The sequence below is a fragment of the Capra hircus genome, chromosome 9, assembly GCF_001704415.2.
Source record: "Capra hircus breed San Clemente chromosome 9, ASM170441v1, whole genome shotgun sequence".
Classification (NCBI taxonomy): Eukaryota; Metazoa; Chordata; class Mammalia; order Artiodactyla; family Bovidae; genus Capra; species Capra hircus.
In genome coordinates this window covers 76616176-76638993 of record NC_030816.1, presented here as the reverse complement: position 1 = coordinate 76638993, position 22818 = coordinate 76616176, and the positions used below count along the sequence as shown (strand labels likewise).

At 40.2% G+C, this 22818-nt stretch overlaps 1 protein-coding gene across 13 annotated transcripts in view; it reads left to right on the top strand.

Annotated features, from left to right (window-relative positions):
• The window catches only part of SYNE1 (spectrin repeat containing nuclear envelope protein 1), a 492337-nt gene that overhangs the window by 251245 nt on the left and 218274 nt on the right, over nucleotides 1-22818 (top strand). For all 13 annotated transcript variants that reach the window (XM_018053370.1, XM_018053378.1, XM_018053374.1 and 10 more), the window contains 12 exons: nucleotides 1504-1647; nucleotides 2657-2821; nucleotides 6624-6941; nucleotides 7844-7999; nucleotides 8154-8324; nucleotides 9203-9529; nucleotides 10939-11091; nucleotides 11408-11575; nucleotides 14514-14690; nucleotides 16659-16805; nucleotides 21084-21209; nucleotides 22585-22761. In XM_018053370.1, the coding sequence (XP_017908859.1) occupies nucleotides 1504-1647; nucleotides 2657-2821; nucleotides 6624-6941; nucleotides 7844-7999; nucleotides 8154-8324; nucleotides 9203-9529; nucleotides 10939-11091; nucleotides 11408-11575; nucleotides 14514-14690; nucleotides 16659-16805; nucleotides 21084-21209; nucleotides 22585-22761 (2229 nt within the window). The remainder of the gene's footprint in view (nucleotides 1-1503; nucleotides 1648-2656; nucleotides 2822-6623; nucleotides 6942-7843; nucleotides 8000-8153; nucleotides 8325-9202; nucleotides 9530-10938; nucleotides 11092-11407; nucleotides 11576-14513; nucleotides 14691-16658; nucleotides 16806-21083; nucleotides 21210-22584; nucleotides 22762-22818) is intronic.

Here is a 22818-nt window from a genome sequence, read left to right as displayed (position 1 = left end):
CCACCACCACTGGAGGCTTGATTAGTTCTTCCGTTCTCTGTCTTTCTCATCTCTTGATGAATTTTATAGACTCTATACTTACATTGCTCTCTCTCTCAGTGGATAAAGTTGCTCAGTTTTCTTCTTATCCTATGCACATGGCTCTCTGACACAGAACAAATGCTGAGTAAAGGTTAGCTGAATAACTAAATGGCCTTGCATGACCTATGCCAAGCCACTTAACATTTCTGGGTCTGCTGTTTGCATCTGAAAATTCATATAATTATAATTATTGACTTCATAGTATTATTATGATGATTACTTAATTTATTACATTATTCATCTAGTCAACAAATACTATGGAGAACTTGTTACATGCAGGCATTGTGCTTGATTCTAGGTAAATAAAACAGACCAAGGTTTCACTCTGGAGGTTGCACATGGACTCATTCGAGAATGATTGAATAAGTAAATGATTATAACTGAGGATGAGTGATATGAAGAAAACGTTGAGAGTAATGAGAGATTTATTGGGATTGGGTTGATAAAGACATCAAGGAATCGGGGGTGGGGAGGGACAGGAAAGGCCTCTTGAAAGAGGAGATGGAGATGATGCCCTCAGGAATTCAGTGCAGAGAAAACAGGTTGGGGAGGAGGTGGGAAAGGAGGATTTCAGATGGGATCATCCACATGTCCATGGTCCCTGGGGAGGAGAGAACCTGGGTTGGATAAAAGGGAACTGTAAGAAAGGCTGGCTGTTACTGGAGCAGAGACTCAATGAGTGGATGTCCAGGTGACGTGGTGGAGGTGGCAGGACCAGATCTCACGTTGTTATGAGGATCCAAGCCTGTGGATTTCACACTTGATCCCCGCAGCCTGGGGAAGATAATCAATGCTTTGAACTGGACAGCAAAACGATCCCCTTTAGAATATTAAAGCCTTTTATCACTCAAGCTGCTGTGTGGAAGGTGGACAAAGGAACAGTGCAGGAGCTGGGGGCAGGGAATCTGCCCAGCAGGATATCACAAAAGTCCAAGGAAAAGATGATAGCAGCAGGGGCCAGGAGGCTTGCAGGAGCAGGAGGACACATGTCAGGACACAGTGAAGAGACGGAACTAACAGGATCTCACCATGGATGGAGGGACAAAGGGTGACTCCAGTGTTCTCAGTTGATCAGCTGGGTGAGAACGGTAGCATTTACTGTTTGACAAACAGACCGAGTGGAAGGAGGTTCGGTGGTGGCTGGGGATGGATGGGAATGGAGTAGTGCTCAGGAGCCAAATTTGGACAAATTAAAGTTGAGATTTCCAAGTCCACTCAGATCAAGTTATGGGCCCAATATCAAATACACACACCATTCATATATCTGTGTAGAGATAGATGGTGGATAGAGTGTAGACTGCAGATAGATAACCTGAGATCACTTGTCAGCTATGCAGTTAAAATACACTGATTTTACAAGTTACCATCAATATGACGATATACACAGTAATTCCTTTATTTTTTTTTTTAAATGTTCTCTAGTTATTAAACGAGGAAGTGCTGAGTCATGGCAGCTTACTGGAGACCATTGAAGTGAAAGGGGCTGGCATGACGGAGCACTATGTCACCCAGTTAGAATTCCAGGACCTGCAGGAACGGTACGGAGCCATCAGAGAGCGGACCAAGGTATGGCTCACCGTGTTCCATGCAGACCCACTGAAAGAGGGGTATTTGGAGTTGTGCTTATTAAAGACTCATTTGTTTGGGGGAAATGACAGGCTTGTGAAAGCAAATAGGACAAAAAAAGCAAAATGAATTTTAATACTTGGAGTACCCTACTGGCAAAGCAAACAAAAACTCTCAACTATTGTTAGGATATGAAAGTTATTGGAGGAAAATAGTTCTCAACTAAAAAGTCCTCCAAATGTACCTATTGAAAAAAAAAATTGAGGGGAGCTTCATAAGGAAGAATCATAAATATCTTCATATCTCTGGTGATGAAAACTTTCTAAAGCAGGGAAAAATTGCCAATAATATTTATCATTCTTTGCTTAAATCTCACAAAGAAAATAAAAAGAACTTTTCAGAGCACAGCCTACTTTATTAGAGTACATGGAAAATTGAATCTACAGTGAATCCAAATTCTCACTCAAGGAACAATATGAAAATTTCAGTTTTCTTCATTAGCAAAAATGTATTTTTATGACAAATAACGTTAATTCATTTTTTGAATATCCATTTTACATTTCATAAGGAATTCAGAGATCAAGAAGTTAATGAAATGATCTTTAAGACCCCCTCTGGTGGCTCAGTTGGTAAAGAATCTGCCTGCAATGTAGGAGACCCGGGTTTGACTCCTGGTTGGGAAGATTTCCTGGTGAAAGAAATGGCAACCCACACCAGTACTCTTGCCTGGAGAAGTACATGGACAGAGGAGCCAGCCAGGCAGGCTATAGTCATGGGATGGCAAAGAGTCAGAAATGACTGTGTGACTTTCACTTTCCTTTTTACTCATATTATGTTTTTTTTCTTTACATAAATCTTGACATTTTATTCTTCTAGGAAATGATTCGTATTTTAATGATTTAATAATCATGCTTTTCTAATATTCCAAAAGTGAATTCTTAACGGTTCATGTAAACCGCGGACTATAGTAATGTTTTCCCATCTTAATCATCTGAAATGCTAACAACAGGAAGCAGTAACCAAGTCGGAAAAACTAGTTCGCCTGCACCAAGAGTATCAGAGAGACTTGAAGGCATTTGAAGCTTGGCTTGAGAAGGAGCAAGAGAAGCTTGATCGGTACTCAGTTCTGGAAGGGGATGCGCACACTCATGAGACAGCACTGCGGGACCTTCAGGTAAAGTCTGCTTCATTGTGAAACAAAGGACTTCTCATTCTGAATATGGAACCATTATTTTAAGTGAGAAGTCGCTATGACCTTAAAGCCTATAAATAGCTGATATATATTAAGTGACATCCTAGTATGGTCTGATCTAGAGCATTCTGGGACCTCAGTAGAGAATGCTAGTCGAAATCATTTGGTAGGTAGTTCAGACTTAGCAGGACTGGGACTTGAGGACTTTGTCCAGCTACAGGGTGGCCTCTGATAGGAATGGCTAGTGGTCTAATTTATGGTGTTAATAAGCCCACCTGCCTGTTGCTCCCTAAAGGACTGAATTAGATGTGGGACACAGCTGCAGGAGTCAACAGCGTGTGACACTTCTCAAATTCAAATTGGTGGCACCATCGTAGGCCCTTTGGTTTTAACCCAAATCACCCACATTGCTGAGGATACAGGCCTAGAGTCAGGGACCTAGAAGAAGAAATTCAAGGAGGTAAGAAAAGTACCAGTACTCGGGCCAGCAGGCTGTGATTCAGGGTGAGATGGCAAACCTCATGGGCAACGTGGTCCTAACCCATTGACTTATTGCTACTGCCAGTAAAGATAATTAAAATATTATTACTGCTTTCAAAGAACTTGCATTCTAAAGAAGTTCAGACCCGCTGATGGATCATTACAAACAATGTGATGAGGACAATAATAGAACGACTCTATTATTGGGGATTTTATGGAAGCATCAGAGAGAGCCCCTAATCTTACCTGCAGCAATAGGTAGCCATCAGGGGGTTCCCAAGAAGGGGAGACCAGACACATAGTAGAGAATGGAGAGAAAGGCCAGTAAGACAGCTCCGTGTTGGAACTTCCGCTGTCAGCCCTCACTGGAATTGGTTCAGGATTGGGCAAGATCTACCCACTGCTCAAACAAGGTGGAAAAACAGGACTGAGGTGGTCATTGACATATAACATTTCTGCCTATTTCAGTGGCTTTCAGGGAGAATTGAATGATGGCAGGAGTGCAGGGTTGGGATTAGGAAGTTCAGACTCCGATTCACGGTGAGACCTGGTCCTGGATGACTTTGGGCAGAGAAGAGCTCCCCTGGCTCCGTTTTCTGAGGAAGGATTAAATGAGATGGGAGAAAAATCTTACTTGAACAGTAGTCCATTCGTGAAATAAATATATAGTAGATGTTGGAAGGCTCACAGTTTCATTAGCTTCTTTAAGAATCTCATCCATTTTATTTTTAATAGTAGCATATCCAGGTCTCTTAGGTTTAGCTGTTATAATTTATCTTAGCCAAATGGGCTTTCTTTTCTGTCTATGACCTCTCCCAGCATTCACTGCAGACTTTCTTGGCAAGCAAATACCAAGCTCTCCAGACTTCTGTGGAGGAACTGGGCCAAGAGGTCACTTGTCATCAGCAGATATTTCTCCTGTTCCAGAAGAAAACATCTCACTTTAGTCGACGTTATTCTGGCTCAAACCAAAACCAGACTCCAACCTCTCATTTCAATGTGTATTAATTCTTATTGATACTGTCTTATTATGAGTCACCACAAATTTTAATAAAAGAGGGGAGACACTAGAGGCCAAAACTGGTGGTAGAGAAGGATGACATGCCACCCGCACAGCAGAACTCCTTCGGGGCCCTAATGTCACACAGCTGGCTTAGTGATCTGGGGGTCTGCCAGCAGTGTGGACCACATTTAAAATTATTTTGTATTTGGGCTTCCCAGATGGCACTAGTGGTAAAAAGAACCTGCCTGCCAATGCAGGAGACATGGGTTCAGTCCCTGAGTCAGGAAGATCCCCTGGAGAAGGAAATAGCAACCTACTCCAGTATTCTTGCCTGGAGAATTCCGTGGATAGAGAAGCCTAGTGGGCTACCGTCTGCCAGGCTCCTTTTGTAGTCACCAACCGTTTAATTTGGATCATAGAACATAGAGATTTTTAAAATATTGAGACCAGATTCTAAACTAGTACCTTTGGGGACTTCCCTGGTGGTCCAGGGGTTAAGACTCCACTGCAGGGGCTATGGGTTTGATCCCTGGTCAGGCAACTAAGATCCCCCATGCTGCACAGCATAGCCAAAAAATAAAACTAAGTAAATTTTAAAAAGATATATTGAACCATATTTCCCCCTCAGAATAAATCCTTGAAATGTGGGATATATAAGAATTTCTCTAATACAGTAGTGATTTGTAGAATAGTAAAAACTGCTATAAAATAGGGAAAGGGTGATACATTGAGATTAACTAGGGCACAGATCAGTACACTGTATCCCAGAACCTGTTCTTTAAACTGAAACATAGACACACCTGTTCATCTATGTAGCATCTATGGCTACTTTGATGCCACAGATGGCAAGATTACAGAGTTAAGTAGCTTCAGCTGAGATTGTATGGCCCACAAAGCCTAAAATATTTACTATCCAGCCCTTTACAGAAAAAGTTTGTCAACTCCTGAATTAAGGAAAGAGATTGTACAAAATTAGCTTTAATTTTTTTAAAATTTTGAAATAAAATTTGTTTGTGGTTATATTGATTAATATTTTACCATATAAATTGTCCTTCTTTTCCAATTACAACATTTTTGTAGTGATATCATAGCTGAGGAAAGTGTATCTATAGTCTGAACTATAGAAGATCACTATTTCTGTAGGTAAAAGTGGTCAGATATCAGCAATTTCATTAGTATTAAAGATTTTTAAGAATAATATTGTATTCTAAATAAATGTGATGGTACTTTTAACACTCTTGGTGGGATTTGACCTGGCCCCTTTCAACCTTAGATGATCAGATCAAGTAACACAAGGAGATAGTGTTTTGCCAACACCTTTAAGGTTATGATTTTTCTATCAAAAATAGCTGATGCTCTTAAAAACTTGGTTCATACAAAATTTGTAGGATGCATTTCCGGGACTATGCTTTGGTGGAGGGAAATATGTTTGTACCTAGGAGTACCTGATAGGCGGGGGGCTTCCCAGGGGCTGCTAGTGGTAAAGAACCCTCCTGCCAAATATATATATATATATATATATATTGTGCAGGACACATAAGAGACATGAATTCCATTCCTGGGTAGGGAAGATCTCCTGAAGGAAGGCATTACAACCCACTCTAGTATTCTTGCCTAGAGAATCCCAAGGACAGAAGAGCTTGGTGGGCTGCAGTCCATGGGGTGGCAAAGAGTCAGACACCACTGAAGTGACTTAGCACGCGTGCACATAACTGATGGGCATGTGTGATAATTCAGCCTTGCAGGTTTATATGCCCTGTACCCTCCAGGGCCAGCTTCTCTTAACTATCACATTCCCTAGAACAGCTTCAACAAAGAATCCCTCCTCAGCAGAAAGAAGGTCTATTGTTCTTTTCTCAGCTAAAAGTGGAGCTCTGATCCCATTCAGTATCAAATTCAATGTCAAGCAAGAAGACTTAGGCTCTTTAAACAGATTAGGGGCCACAAAACTCCTAGGTTATTAGACTAAACAGTAATCCTTTCATCACGGTGCTTTTGCCTTCAAGCTAAAAAGCCAGATTTCAGAGGTTGTTTCTAATATGATTGAGAAAAATACTTCTCGCTATGTGTATATTTGTGTGTGTGTGTGTGCAGTTTGACTGTTTTAACTGGAAACATTTCAGAATCTCTCTCCTGACTTGGGAAACAGGGTTCAGTGTTAGGTACACATTTTTTGTTGGAATCAGCTTGTTCTTTCCTAACGTGAAGTTCAAGAGGGCGCAGTTGGCTTGAGTGAGACATAGTCACCTGTGCAGGTGTGAAATGTGAACGAGGTGTGACAGCCACGCCTTTCCCCTGCAGGAGCTCCAGGTGTGCTGTGCGGAGGGGCAGGCCCTGCTGAATTCAGCACTGCACACCAGAGAGGAGGTGATACCGTCAGGCATCCCACAGACAGAGGACCGGGCTCTAGAGTCCCTCCGGCAGGACTGGCAGGCTTACCAGCAGCGGCTGTCGGAGACCCGAACTCAGTTCAATAATGTGGTCAACAAATTGAGACTGGTGGAACAAAAGTTTCAGCAGGTAGATGAGTGGCTGAAAACAATGGAGGAGAAAGTGAATCCCAGAACTGGACGTCAGTCTAGCCGAGCTGCCAAGGAGATGGAGTTACATCAGATGAAGGTACTATTGGTGTGAATTCCTGATGTTTGTCAAAGTAGCAGTTGCCTTGCATAGTTTGTTTCTTCAACTATTTAATAAATGTTGGTCCAAGGTTTAGATTTTGAACAATCTCTTTCTACTTGCAAGAAATTTGATATAAATTACAATGGGGCATTCTTCTGTGAGAAATTATTTATTAGAATCCTAAGGTAGTCTATTTTATTGATAATAGAATATAGTTTAATGAAGTATTTTCTATTTTTCCCACACTTTATTACCTTGCTTGGTAAAGATACATGAATGCCAGTGTTGCAATAATTTAAGTTTATGGTTCTGTCTTGAAATTGCTCTAATGTACTACATTTTTATGCAGATTCAGTGCACATGATCAAAATCATGCTTAGGCCTTTGGAATTCATTTTCCTTTTTCATCTGTTTTAAAATGTATCTAAGTACAATAAAAGATATAAAATACATGTAATACAGACAGAAAAGCATTCAAACTCCTATGCAGTTTTATAATGTTATTATAATTTCTTATGAAGGTTATACATGATGGGTTTTCAAAATTATATAGAAATCATTCATAGAAATCATTGTCTAGTAAGAAGAAATCATAGAAATCATTTTCTAGTAAGAAGATATAGATATATATATTTGTCTTAGGGCTTCCCAGGTGGCTCAGTGGTACAGAACCCGCCTGCCAATGCAGGAGACATGGGTTCAATCCCTGGGTCGGGAAGATCTCTGGAGAAGGAAATGGCAACACACTCCAGTATTCTTGCCTGGAAAATTCCATGAGGAGCCTGGCGGGCTACAGTCCATGGGGTCATGACTTAGGGATTTAAGGGCTAAACAAAATATTTGTCTTACTTAAGAATCCCTCAGATTGAACTTTCCGCTCCTACACGGTGTCATTTCAGAAGTGGCATGAAGAGATCACTGCATACAGAGATGAGGTTGAGGAAGTGGGAGCCAGAGCGCAGGAGATCCTGGACGAGAGCCACGTGAGCAGCCGGATGGGCTGCCAGGCCACGCAGCTGACATCCAGATACCAAGCGCTGCTCCTCCAAGTGCTGGTGAGCGGGCCGCCCCGGCTCATTATAGGCCAGCAGACTTCACAACCCAGACATTCTTCCTTTTACTAACTTCCAATGAAGGCACATGTTGATCAAGAAAGGCACAGGCACAGGTCTTTAATTCACTTATTCCATGTTGTCTCTTCTTTCAAAGGAACAAATAAAATTCCTGGAAGAGGAGATCCAGAGTTTGGAGGAATCAGAGTTATCCTTAAGTTCCTATTCTGATTGGTACAGCTCTACTCATAAAAACTTCAAGAATGTGGCTGCCAAAATTGATAAAGTAGATAAAGCAATGATGGGGAAAAAAATGAAGATGCTGGAGGTAGGCATGCAAATATCAAAGTTGTCTGCCAACTGTTCATTCTTCTTTCACTGAGATATCCCATCTCCCACGTAGAACTGGGAGCATGTATGTTCATCGCTGCCCAGTATGGTTGGTGATCCCTGGTTCCTCATTTCATTCTAAATTCCAAGTTAAGATCGCTTAAGCCAAAGATTGCCTTCCATTTACTTATGATGTAATGTTATCCCAATGACTTACACACGACTGTGCACGAAATTCTTAACTAAATTCCAGTTTGACACTAAATATTGAAAAAAAAAAATCTCGAACTCATGACACTGTGCGTTAGTTGTATTTTAACTCAGAACTCTAGGAGCTCTGTTAAGGGTGAGAAAAGCATCAAGTTCTTCCATAAGTCTCTGATTTGGAAATGATGTGCTAATCGAGATTTTAAAGGACCTACATTGGAAAAGACTGATGCTGGGAGGGATTGGGGGCAGGAGGAGAAGGGGATGACAGAGGATGAGATGGCTGGATGGCATCACAGACTCGATGGACGTGAGTCTGAGTGAACTCCAGGAGTTGGTGATGGACAGGGAGGCCTGGCGTGCTGCGATTCATGGGGTCGGACACGACTGAGCAACTGAACTGAACTGAACTGATGTTGAAGTAAAGAGGCTTCTCTTTGCTGGTGGGCCAAATCTGATTATAAACTTCAAATCTGATTATCATCTTCCATCCTGATTGCTGGTGGGCCAAATCTGTTTATAAACTTCAAAAACATATGGTAAGGGGAAATTGGTGAACTCAAGAATGGGACTTGCGAGGCTTTTCTTTAAAAGGATGGGCATAATGCCAGCCAATTTGAATTTGTTTATTTGTTTGTTTGTATTACATTTCTTCCCATTCTTTCTTAGAGTTTGCTGAAAGACATGGAAAAAGGCCAGAGCTTGCTCAAATCAACCCGAGAGAAAGGCGAGAGGGCTCTTAAATACTTGGAAGATGGTGAGGCAGAGACGTTAAGAAAAGAGATCCATGACCACATGGAGCAATTGAAGGAACTGACCGGCACTGTGCGGAAGGAGCACATGACCCTGGAGAAAGGCCTTCATTTGACAAAGGAATTCTCGGATAAATACAAAGCACTAACTCAGTGGATAGCAGAATACCGAGATATTCTACATGGTCCTGAAGAACCCAAAATGGAGTTATATGAGAAAAAAGCTCAGTTATCTAAATACAAGGTTAGTGTGTTGTTACTGACAGATGCGTGAGGAGGTCACGTAGGACTGAACAGGAGGCACGTGGTTTCTGGTGTGTGCCAGCCTTAGTGGGTACTGGGAGAGGTCTTTAGCAGGCCTGTTCTACTGGTCGGGGGCAGGAAGCTGCCTGCCAATGCAGGAGACATAAGCAACACACGTTCAATCCCTGGGTCGGGAAGATCCCCTGGAGAAGGGCACGACAACCCACTCTAGTATTCTTGCCTGGAGAATCCCATAGACAGAGGAGCCTGACAGGCTGCAGTCCATAGGGTCGCCAAGAGTTGGACACAACTGAAGCGACTAAGCACGTACACTGCGTCAGACTTATTTTTCCGTTCAGGTACTGTTTGTCTGATAGTCAAAGGCTGTATCAGTGGATGGAGATCTGTTCTGACAGTGTGATCCAGGTACATGGATCCTTCAGATAAACTTTCTGGCATCAGTATCTCACACCTATAGATTTTCTGTTTCATCTAGAGTCTCTCCTTCATCTTTTGGTACAGAAATCCTATAAGCAGATCTATGGTAAATTCCAAATGAGACTTCATACTCCTAAGAAAATAAATTCTAATTAACCAACTGTAGGTAAAACATTTTAGAAATTAATTTTTGAAAAAAATAAATGATGATATAGATATTGCTATGCATGCTATAGATATAAATTTTCACCTGCTCAAATTTGTGAAACAATTATTAAAGCTTATACATGGAATAGTCGGCTTTTAAAATTTGACCCAAATTATTTAGCAGTGGTCTTTGAGAATTACAGTGTGATGTCTTACCTCAAAGCTTTTCCTGGTGGAAGCTTTTTCCTCCTCCAGCCAATATGTCTATTCCTGCCCTTGGTTTTTGTGCCAAGCCTGACAGTGTGTCTTTGAAAGTGTAATATAAGAAGCACAACTGCTTCTCCTTTTTTTTCCTCCCTGAGTTCTTGATATATTTAAATAGCACTTTAAGGCTGTCACAGCAATGTTGCAACTGGAATTTGTCTCCCAAACCTCACATCCAACTCAAGCTACAATTGACTTTACGATTCAAAATCAAAAGATAACACCTCTCTCCCTTCATATAGCATTAAGATTTATTTCTCTGCAGAAAAGAATGAGATGGAAGCCAGCAATATGCATTATGTTAAATTCAGCCAAATACAATTATTTTCTATACTTCTCTCTGCACGTGTGAGGACTATTCGATGTGTTACTTGTACTCTGAAAAAAACTGTATTAGCCATAAAAGTCATTTTCTTTTTATTGTTTTACATTTATTGATTTACAAAATATATATCAGATCTTTGTTTGAGATAGATCATCTTATATACGGCAATGCATGTGTCTGTATTCTCCTTGATCACATGAATGAGCTGGCTCTTATTTTTTCCTTTGTAATTCAAGTCACTTCAACAAACAGTGCTGTCCCATGAACCATCAGTAAAGTCGGTGAGAGAGAAAGGTGAAGCCCTCTTGGAGCTGGTGCAAGATGTTACTTTAAAGGACAAAATCGATCAGCTTCAAAGCGATTACCAGGATCTCTGCAGTGCAGCAAAGGTATGGAAAGATCAGAAGCAGAAGAAAACTGGTGTTTTCCACCGAGGGAGTCTTGACTCCATTTTATCTGTCAGAAAATGTAGCACTGGAATGGGTCAGTATTTTTCCTTTTCATTCAGGTGGGCATTTTTAAATGGCCTAGCAACTCTGTGTGAGTGTGTGTGTGTGAGTGTGTGTGTGTGTATGTGTGTGTAGTAATTTTCTGATGTGTGTAAGTCTACCTACTCTATGAGTTGCCTTGGGGTTTTTTAAATGTTAAAGTTTTGAGTAGATTTTTGGCTGGAAAGTCACTTCTAACAGGCACCTGGCTTCACAGGAACATGTCTGCAGTCTTGAGGCGAAAGTCAAAGACCACGAAGATTACAACAGTGAGCTCCAAGAAGTGGAAAAGTGGCTGCTGCAAATGTCAGGAAGGCTGGTGGCGCCTGACCTCATGGAGACAAGCAGCCTTGAGACAATTACCCAGCAGCTGGCCCGCCACAAGGTAGGCCTGACCTCTAAGGAGCTGAAGTACACAGGGTGGCTTTGACAGGCATGCCGTGTGTGTGTTGGGGGGCGGGGGTAATCTCTGGATCATAATGACTGTACTTAAAGACTCAGGTCTGAGTCCCAAGAATACCTGATAGTTGAGAACAGTTCAATTTAATATTTAAGTGACTCAACAACAGCTGAATCCTGGCATTCAACTTCTGAACACATTGAAGCATATTTCCCAGCTAATAGTTGTTTTTTTTTAAATTTCAGAATATAATCTATATGGAGTAATTTATCACATAAATTATCTTTATTCTTGAAAAGTACAGCCAAAGATAGGATACAGAAATAGTAATCAAAGAATCTAAATTCTAGCCAAAGTCTCTTCTTGCTAGATAGGGGGACATAGCCTCTCTGAGCCTCCTTTTTCTCTTCTGTAAAGGATGATAATGACATCAGTCCCATTACATAGCCACTGTGGTCATCAGAGAAGATAACATATCTGAAAGTCTTTTGTAGACCATAAAGTACAGTACCAATATGTGACGTTTGTATCTTTATTAATATGTATTTTTTAGTAATCATATGTGCCAAATGACAGATATCATAGGCTCACAACTTTATGAAGCTATTTTGGTAAGCTTAATGGGAAACATGATGCTAAAGCTGAAACTCCAGTACTTTGGCCACCTCATGCGAAGAACTGACTCATTGGAAAAGACTCTAATGCTGGGAGGGATTGGGGGCAGGAGGAGAAGGGGATGACAGAGGGTGAGATGGCTGGATGGCATCACTGACTCGATGGACGTATGGCATCACTGACTCGATGGACGTGAGTCTAAGTGAACTCCGGGAGTTGGTGATGGACATGCTGCGATTCATGGGGTCGCAAAGAGTCAGACACGACTGAGCAACTGAACTGAACTGAACTGAATAGGAAACTGAATTTTGGTTGTAATCTGGTCAACATCTACCACTGTGTCTTAGGAAAACCAGTTAACCATTTCAGGTTTCAAGATCTGTAAGAGAACATTTTATTTAGCAAATCCAAACAGAAAAGTAACGACATAATATAATCCATTTGGTACTGAGTAAGGAGATCCAACCAGTCCATTCTGAAGGAGATCAGCCCTGGGATTTCTTTGGAAGGAATGATGATGCTAAAGCTGAAACTCCAGTACTTTGGCCACCTCATGCGAAGAGTTGACTCATTGGAAAAGACTCTGATGCTGGGAGGGATTGGGGGCAGGAGGAGAAGGGGACGACAGAGGATGAGATGGCTGGATGGCATCACGGACTCAATGGACGTGAGTCTGAGTGAACTCTGGGAGTTGGTGATGGATAGGGAGGCCTGGCGTGCTGCGATTCATGGGGTCGCAAAGAGTCGGACACGACTGATCGACTGAACTGAACTGAACTGAAACAGCCACAGTAACCACATGATGTAGTGGTTCCATTCCAGCTTGAAGATAAATTGGTTCTTTTCAATATGGCATGTATAATAACTGTTAACCCCGCACCACTGGGAGAAAAAGTGGTGAGCCCTGCACTGCAGGAGGACCATGGTTTCCCTTAGATATCGATGTGTCAGCCTAGGAAACTTTGTGTTGTAATGTGTCTCTAGTCACTAGCATTGTATTGCAGTAAGGAAGTTAGTACCTGACTTGAGAAAGTTGGGTCCCCCTCTCTAAGTGATCTCTGAGAAAGCTCACTAGAGAACAGAGGCGGGAATAGCGTGTGAGCTGGAGTCAGGCAGAGACGGGTCCAAAGCCAGGACTCTGCCGTTTACTACCTGTGTGATCTTGAATGCATTTTATCATCTCTCTGTGCCTCAGTCTCCTCATCTGTAAAACAACAACAATAATAAATATTTATCAGGGCTTATCTACAGTCCCTGGGCTATCGGTGCTCAATAAATGTTAAGTGGTAAATGTTGTTTTTACTTTTATCAATATAAATATTAGATGTAAATTAGATCTTACACAGTTTAGACATTAAGCTATTAAGTAAATTCGATATCATATTATTAGATAAATGAGACATTAGTTAATTAAATTAAAATATAATTAGGCTATTTTGGACATAAATTCGGAGAAGGCGATGGCACCCCATTCCAGTACTCTTGCCTGGAAAATCCCATGGATGGAGGAGCCTGGTAGGCTGCAGTCCATGGGGTCGCGAAGAGTCGGACATAACTGAGCGACTTCACTTTCACTTTTTAGATTCATGTATTGGAAAGGAAATGGCAACCCACTCCAGTGTTCTTGCCTGGAGAATTCCAGGGCCAGGCGGGCCTTGCGGGCTGCCGTCTATGGGGTCGCAGAGTCGGACACAACTGAAGCGATGCAGCAGCAGCAGCAGCAGACATAAATTAGGACTTCCCTGGTGGTTCAGACAGTAGAGAATCTTCCTGCAATGCTGAAGAACTGGTTTCAAAACCTGGGTTGGGAAAAGCCCCTGGAGGAGGGCATGGCAATCCACTCCAGTATCTTGCCTAGAGAATCCCCACGGACAGAGGAGCTGGCGGGCTGCAAAGTGTCAGACATGACTGAGCAACTAAGCACAACACACAGATATAATTTATACCAGAATTATAATTTTTAGAGTTGAAAAATGTATGGACATCCTTTTCACTGGTAATATTTCCATAGAGCAGATCTCTAACTGAAGTCAATCTTACGAATTCACTCTTAAAGGTTACTTCATCATTCTGTGTAGCTTAGTCCGTTATTGAAGGATCCCTGAAAGTATACATTTTTTAATTTAATTTGATATGAAGATACCAAGACATTTATTTCATTGCATTGATACCAAGACAAATTGCAAAACTCTTTTAAAAACATATTAAACAGTGAGATAATTGATCTTAAACTTTCTGTTTGGTGAATAGAATATTTAAAGACTAAAAATGGAATAATGAGAACTGCGTATTTGTTTCATTTTTGAAGGCAATGATGGAAGAAATTGCTGGTTTTGAAGACCGTTTGAATGACCTTAAAACTAAAGGTGACAATTTGATCAGCCAATGTGCAGATCACCTGCAAGCGAAACTTAAACAAAATGTACACGCTCACCTGCAGGGCACAAAGGACAGTTATTCAGCCATCTGCAGTACAGCCCAGAGGGTAAGTACTGCTGGCACGTTCTAGAATGATGAAGAATTAAGGAGAAAGGCTGTGCAGGCTGAAGGCTTTTTAAAATAGTTTTTATGCTTCACCCTTTGGATAGATTTCCCAGTCTATGTGTACACAGAAATAACATATATTCGATTAATGTGATGAAGTAGTGAATTTCAGATATTTGGTTTTACGCAATCCCTTTATACCATGAATTGATTATGAAAAAAATTTTAACTTTGCTTGTTTTTATTTGCACACCGTCAATACTTGTAATTTGCCATTTTTTCTATAACATCAAAATAAGTTTGTTCTGTAAGTCCACAATAATTATTTTCTTTTTAACCCTCCGTAACCCAGGTTCTACTCTAATTCAGTATTTCTGTGTATTCAGATAGAAATTGAGAAAAGAAGAAAGCACCAATTTTGAAGTATACTTCAGTGGGTATTCTTCCAATAAAATGAAATCATTAATGTTATAGATATAAGTCTAAGATACATAAGAATTGCCTTTTTTAACAGCAACTAAGTAAAATTAGTGGGCTACTTCTTATTATTCTGAATTTATAAATGACACCGAGAAAAATCCATGTATTTTTGTTGCTGGGCTATGGAGTAAGAACTGGAAAAATATAAGTGACACAGGGAAACCTATTTGTGTTCATTATGATACTTGAAAAGTGCAGGATATTAGTTGATCCCTAGACTTGGAAAATTCACTTTCAAACTGTTTATTTAAAAAAAGAGGGATAAAGGAATCTAACAATAACTACAGAAGATGATGACGGGGAAAGGGAGAATGAGACAAGGAAAATGGCATCATGAAACTTTCTGGTGAGCTCATTCATTCACTCACTCAACAGAGATTTATTGAATACCATCTTTGTAGCAGGCTTTTTTTGTGCATTAGGGATATAGCTTAACTTTTTTTTTAAAGGTGGTATATGTTTGAAAGACAAACATATTTTAGAAATAAAAGTTTTAAAAGCAGATGAAATTCTAACAACAGAGTCAGAACCTTAAATTTAAGTTTGCAAAACTGCTAAAGAAAACAAAATACCTTTTTCTTTTTAGTTCTCCTTGAAATAAAAATAAGGGATATTCCCGATAGCAGATAAAGTGATTAATAAATGAAAGAGAAAAGCAGAATTCAGTTATTCCTTCTGTTGTCTCAATAACCAAAGAAAAGTCAGTCTAACCTCATAACCTCATATTCTTTTCTTTCCTTTTTTTTTTTTTTTGATGAGTAACTTGCTCAAAAAACCATCATAGGTACGTTTACCTTGGTTTCAAGGAAACATGTAATAGTTTCTCAACATGTCTTTATGGATAAAATAAAAATTGTTTGGCTGGTTGAGGAACTATTAATTGAAATGACGTATTAGAAAATGTTGGATTTTTCTGGATATATTATTTTGAATTATTCTGGGTTATTGTTGTCCTGGAATATTGCTTCTGAATGAAATGAGGGCATCAAACTCTTCCCTCCCCTGTGTTATAATTTAGTTCCAATTTACCCTACCCCTAAAGAGGAAGCATTTCAGCTGAGAGATATTGATTATCTTTTCATAAGCTGGCAGTTTATTGTTACTTTTAGTTCCTCATTTAAACAAAAAGGGCAACTTTATACAATCCGGAGAAGCTGAAAAAGCTTTTGGTTTAGGTTTGACCAATTTACTTCAAAGATTCTATACATTCTAACACATTTCTACTGTTACATCAACGCTTCCCAGCTTCTCTTTCCATAATCAGGATATTAGTGTTGTAATGCATGGGTTGAGAAGTTAGAAACTAGGGCATGGCCCACGTGCTTTGCAACGTTTTGGAACATATGCAAACTCCATCGATGTGTGTCTGATGTCAGGGAGCGTGGTGAACGGGGACCCATTTATGGTGGATTTGTTTCATTCGCTTCTACTGATATTTACAGCAGTATAAAACAGCTCTCACAACTGCAGCATGACTGTTCTGTCTCAGGTGTACCAGAGTTTGGAACATGAACTTCAGAAGCACGTTAGTCGACAAGACACCCTTCAGCAGTGCCAGGCCTGGCTTTCTGCGGTACAGCCAGATTTAAAGCCAAGCGCGAATCCCCCTCTTAGCAGGGCAGAAGCTGTCAAGCAGGTAGTTTGTGATTCCTGAAAGTTTATATTGCACTATGATTCATTCATTTGGTGGAAACATGTTAAATACTTGTTATGTGCAAATTGTGCTGAATATCAAAATAATAATAAGATCTGAGCTTGATCCTAGTCAAGTTCACATTCTAGCCAGGAAGATGAACACACAACTAAGGATCAGTCTGGTAGAATAAATAGAGCATGGGCACTATGGCCAAGAGATTGCTTCTAGTACCTATTTAGTAGGGTCACCATGGATAAACCGTTGAATTTATCTGTGCCTTAATGTCCTAAGTGATTATAGGACGGAAGGTTATGAAGAAATTCAAATGCCATGCCATAATGAACCTGATTTGCTAACAGAAAGGCAAAATTAGCCTTTCCACCTTTTTTGGCACAGAACAAGTAGCTTATTAATTATCGGATGAATGCTGAATGAAATATTGTCCTGTAAAGGATTCTGTGGCATATTAATTTGACATCTACATGCTTAAAATGTTGCTGCTGAGATTTCATCAGAATATTTGAGATATGTCTTTAAAACTTTTGAACTAAGCAACTTTTCTATGTGGTTCAAAGAAAATATTTCAAAGGTATTTAATTATAAAGGTTATTGTTGCCAGATATGAAATAATAGTAAAAATTTGATTTTTTACCTCAAACTGAGATTAAAATAATATGCTTGTTCATTTAGTTCACAAAGAGAATGTGTTCAGTTTATATGCCCCCCAAAGTATGCCTTTTGGCTTAAATAATTTACATTATTTAAGTCATGAAATGATTCACAGAAGTGCACCTATTATACCTGGTAAAGAATAGAATCTGGACAAATATAGACAGAATCTGGACAAACAAATCTAGACTTTTCTTGAATCAAGAAATGAGTTAAAAATTGTCTGCATTCTGCCTTTTCATTAGATTGTGAGTTTCTTAGGCCATTTATTGTCTTATGACTATTTGTTTCCAATGTAGTTTATTCAGAACAATCCAGACCAAAGCTTGATTTTTCTCCTTTGTTCCCAAAAACAAGAATTAAAAGAGAGGGGGTAAAATAGTATTAATCCAATGAACCTTTCCTAGAACAGGGGGTTTCTACGTCTCCCTGCATTAGCCATGATTACAGGAAGACACTGATTCTTCTAGGGGCCCAGATGCAATGACTGTATAGTTTGGTTTCTGCTTCCTGCTCTTTCGGCACTATTTCTCAAAATAGGCTGCCCTCTAGAGAAAACAGCCAGAGAAGAGAATGAGAAGTATTGGAAACACCAAATCAACTGCTTCGACGGTCTGCAGTTGACTTTGGTCACGGTCCCAGACGCACTGTGTACCCCCTAGGGCCTCCCACACGGTAAACACTCAATACATATGTAATGATAACATAGCCCCCACTACCACTGGTCAATGACAGGCTGATTGAATTCCATAAGAATGTCATTTGTTTTTATAAGGCATGACATGTAAATTTGGGAGAATAAGAAAAAGTCCTATTAGATTTGGCTTCCCAGGTAGCTCAAATGGTAAAGAATTTTCCTACAATGTGAGAGACCTGGGTTCGATCCTTGGGTTGGGAAGATCCCCTGGAGAAGGGAATGGCAACCCACTCCAGTATTATTACCTGGAGAAATACATGGACAGGGGAACCTGGCAGGCTACAGACCATGGGGTCGCAAAGAGTCAGACATGACTGAGCTACTAACACTTTCACTATCAGATTTGCCCTCGAAGTTGATTTTAGCAAAAATCTTCTGAAACTGTTTTGTCATTGACAATCAACAAGTTGCTTCCAATGCTTTTAGAATCAGGCCAACTCTGTAAATTTTAAAATAAATCACTATTTTTTTTAAAGTAAATACATTTATAAAATAAAAATTCTGATATCTTGTTCTCTTCTTATATCCAAAAGCTGTTTGGGACAGATAATGTTCTCTGAGTCACAGGTACACGGTGGGGTGCTTTAGGTTAGCAGCTAATGATGCTAATGGGAAGTGAAATACCAGTCAATTTGTATAATGAATAAAACTTTAGGTGTTGCTTTTAACTTAATGGGAAATTGATCTATGCTTATTACATCTACATGAGAATGATATGCCTGGGCAATCCACACAGCTCAGAGAAAAAGACACTAAGATAAAGGTCAAAAAGTTAGGCTGCCTTATTAACTATGATTTTGGAGAATCACCTAATGTTTCTGTAGGTCAGCTTTATCCTAAACAACTTGCAGTCTATACCTCTTTCCCCATTTATCACAAAGATGTAGTAAGAACCACTTATCACCACATCTGCTATCCACCACCTTCCATCAGGCCATCATCACTTTTCACGTGACGCCTAAAGTAGCCTAAAAACTGGTCACCTACTTCCACTGCTCCTGTCACCCCTTACTCCATAGTAAGCATGATTTTTTTAAACCTGTGTTGGATCATTTCTCCCAATACCTTCCAATCACATGTGTGCATGTTCAGTTGCTTCGATTGTGTCCAACTCTTTGAGACCCTGTGGACTGTAACCCACCAAGCTCCTCTGTCCATGGGATTCTCCAGTCAAGAATATTGGAGTAGGTTGCCTTGCTCTCCTCCAGGGGATCTTCCTGACCCAGGAAAGGGTACAAATATAAAACTATTTGAACTTACAACTCTTGCATTGGCAAGCAGATTCTTTACCCACTGAACAACCTGGGAAGCCCACCTTTCAATCACACTTGGAATGAATTCCAAATTTCTTACTACAGTCAGTGAATACTTTGGTTGAATAATTTGTTTTCCAAAACTGAATATTTGCTAATAAGGAGGCCACTTTTCATAATTGCAGTTGAGATTAGACTGGTGGTTCTCAACCAAAAAGCAGAGATGGTTTTGTTGCCCATGGGAAATTTGAAACAGTCTCTGAAGACGGTTTTGGTTGTCACAACTATGACTGGTAGGGATATTCCTGGTATCAGCCAGGGATGCTGTTGAACATCTTGCCATGCACAGGACAGTCCCACAGCAAAGAATGATTTGTCTTCAGAGGTCAATAGTGCCACAGTTGAGAAGGCATAAAAATATAAACTCTGCAAAGTGGGATGTATGGTCAGTGTCCCTGTGAGGTCCTCTGTGCTTTGGCCCTTGCCTGCCTTTTAGACGCTGCTCCTACCTAGGTCCCTCTGCTTTAGCCTGGAGCTTTGCACTTGCCATCACCCATCACCTCCGACTGCCTGGAATGCTCTTACCGCATAGCATGACTTGCTCCCTCTACAACTCAAGACTCTTTTTCAGAGAGGTCTTGGGGATACATTCATCCCGAATCAACAGTGCTTCTTCATTATATTAATACTTCCCTACCCTTACCTTGGCCACTTGATGCGGAGAGCTGACTCATTTGAAAAGACCCTGATGCTGGGAAAGATGGAGGGCAGGAGGAGAAGGGGACGACAGAGGATGAGATGGTTGGATGACATCACTGACACAATGGACATGGGTTTGGGTGGACTCCGGGAGTTGGTGATGGACAGGGAGGCCTGGTGTGCTGCGGTTCATGGGGTCGCAAAGAGTCAGACACGCCTGAACTGAACTAGACTGAACCCTTCCCTTACTCCATGGTGTTTATTTTATCACTACCAAACATGGCAATGCATATTTGTTTCTGTGTTTATGTATTATCTGTCTTTCTCGTGTAAGCTCCACTGGAGCAACAGTTTTATATTGGAGACTGCTGTATTCCTAGCATCTAAAACAGAGCCTGCAGGGCCTCTAAACATTTTCAAAGAAACACATTTCTCTGTGTTTCTGTGTGTAAATCAAGGGTTCACCTGGAGATGCCTTTCTTGGGCTTATGAAAAGGGAAGATACGATGTGAATTTTCTGCAGAGAAAAAGAGCCCAGCCATGTGCATTTTCACCAAACTCCAGTGAAACCTACAAATGCACAATAACCTTTTATGTCTACAGAATATGCAAAAACGTGTTAAGAAACAGACCAGAATAGTCTATTGATTCTCTGAAACTGAAAACAAGCTAGAATGTGAACAATCTGAAACAATTGTGGACGTTTCTTGGGTGTTCCCCTTTCCCAGAACTTACAGACTAATTAGAATAAGAAATGGCTGGTGGATAAATGGCTCCCTGCCAATGTGCTTTGAAAGCTTTCTTTTGAGTACTTATTATGTGTCATTTATAGCCATGGTAAAAACAGAGTATAGCAAGATTATTTTTGAAATGTCAACAAAACACGCAAATGTACAAATATTTGCTATCTAAATATAGCATGCCTCTCTTGCACTCTGACAATTTTTTTTTTTTTTTGAGGTCAAACACTTCAGAGCTTTGCAAGAACAAGCAAGGACCTACCTAGATCTCCTTTGCTCCATGTGTGACCTGTCAAACTCTTCAGTGAAAACCACAGCAAAAGACATTCAACAAACAGAACAAATGGTAAAAAGTTAAAAAAAAAAAGTGACATTGGATATGTCTCTTTGATCATATTCTCTTGCTTGCATGTTGCTGCTGCTGCTGCTGCTAAATTAGATGTGAAAAAAATTCTCCTTAGGTTATTCTTGCTATAATGCTCCTTCAGTTATTATAATAAGTATGTATTGAATTTCAACTGAGTCACAGAATAATAGGCACACTTTGATACTGACGCCTCTGAATTGGAACTGAAATATTTAGTCCTGCTGAACTGCTGAACATTTGTGCCTCTTTCCTCTTTTCTCTTCAATTAGCATTCTTCTTCTTTTTCCTGATCATTTTGTTGTTGTTGTTCTTTTCCATCATTTTTCCATACTTAGTAAGTATGACCTAAAGAAAGTATGAAAGGGTCATATAAAGTGTGTATGAAAGGGTCGTACTTAGTATGAAAGAGACTCCTGACGCTTACATTCTCTTAGGATAGCAAACATCTGTCATGACCCTTCTAAGTCATCGGCAGTGGCTGAGGGTGTTGTTGATAAGGATCCTGAAGCTGTATTTGGGCTTTTTGGACAGGGTTGTGATGAATCAGCAGTACCTGTGAGCAGCGGATAGATGGCGCCATAGAGGTCAAGTGCCTTCTGCTGCTGCCTTAATCTCTGCAACTCAATGTGTTTGGATTAAAAAAAAAAAAAAAACCGGTTTTGGTATTTAATTGATTAAATATTCCAGAAGAGTAAAATATTCTAAAGGAAAAAAGAAATTAAGATAAATCATTATGATATAAATAATTAAAATAGCATTTTTTTACTTCTATATTTTACTATATTATCAGAGCAAGTCTATTTTTAAATCTTTAAGAAAGATGATATAGCTTCTATATTTTTTACAGAAATTATTTATTGAAAAAAGTTGCATGATTTCAAAAACCTGTGAAGCAGTCTAAACATATATCCAAAACATTAATTACTCAGTGTTCTATAAGAGGTGTCAGCAAATGTGTGATAGAGAACAATATAAGTCTTTTCTAGTTAACCCCAAGACCACACTGAAGAGTCTGTCAAACAGATGTGTCTACATCTGTGAAATGCCCAATGTGAAAAAGCATCAGGGCAGCTTCTGACCTAATAAATTGGTAGAACTTCTAAAGCCTCACAGTACTGATTGAAATCATATGGCATGAGTCTTTGACACTTAAAGTCTTTAGAAAACCAAAATATAAAATCTGTTTTTCTCGGAGCAAATAATTTGGGGGGGATTTATCACTGTGAGTGTGTGTGTGTGTGTGTGTGTGTGTGTGTGTACCCAAGTGTAGGTCTGCGTACATGGACAGGCTGATTCACTGAACATAAATGTTTCTGTCTATTGCCACTGACTTTCGCCTCTGTGTTTTCTCCAGATCGAACAAAGGCTTGCCCAGGCACAGAACCTGACTCAGGGCTGGGAGGAGATCAAGCACATGAAGGCTGAGCTCTGGGGTTACCTCCAGGATGCCGATCAGCAGCTGCAGAATATGAAGAGGAGGCACTCAGAACTGGAGCTAAACATTGCACAGAACATGGTGTCTCAAGTAAAGGTAGGAATTCACATGTCTCCAGGGGAAACAGAGGCAACCAGCATGGGTATGTGTCAG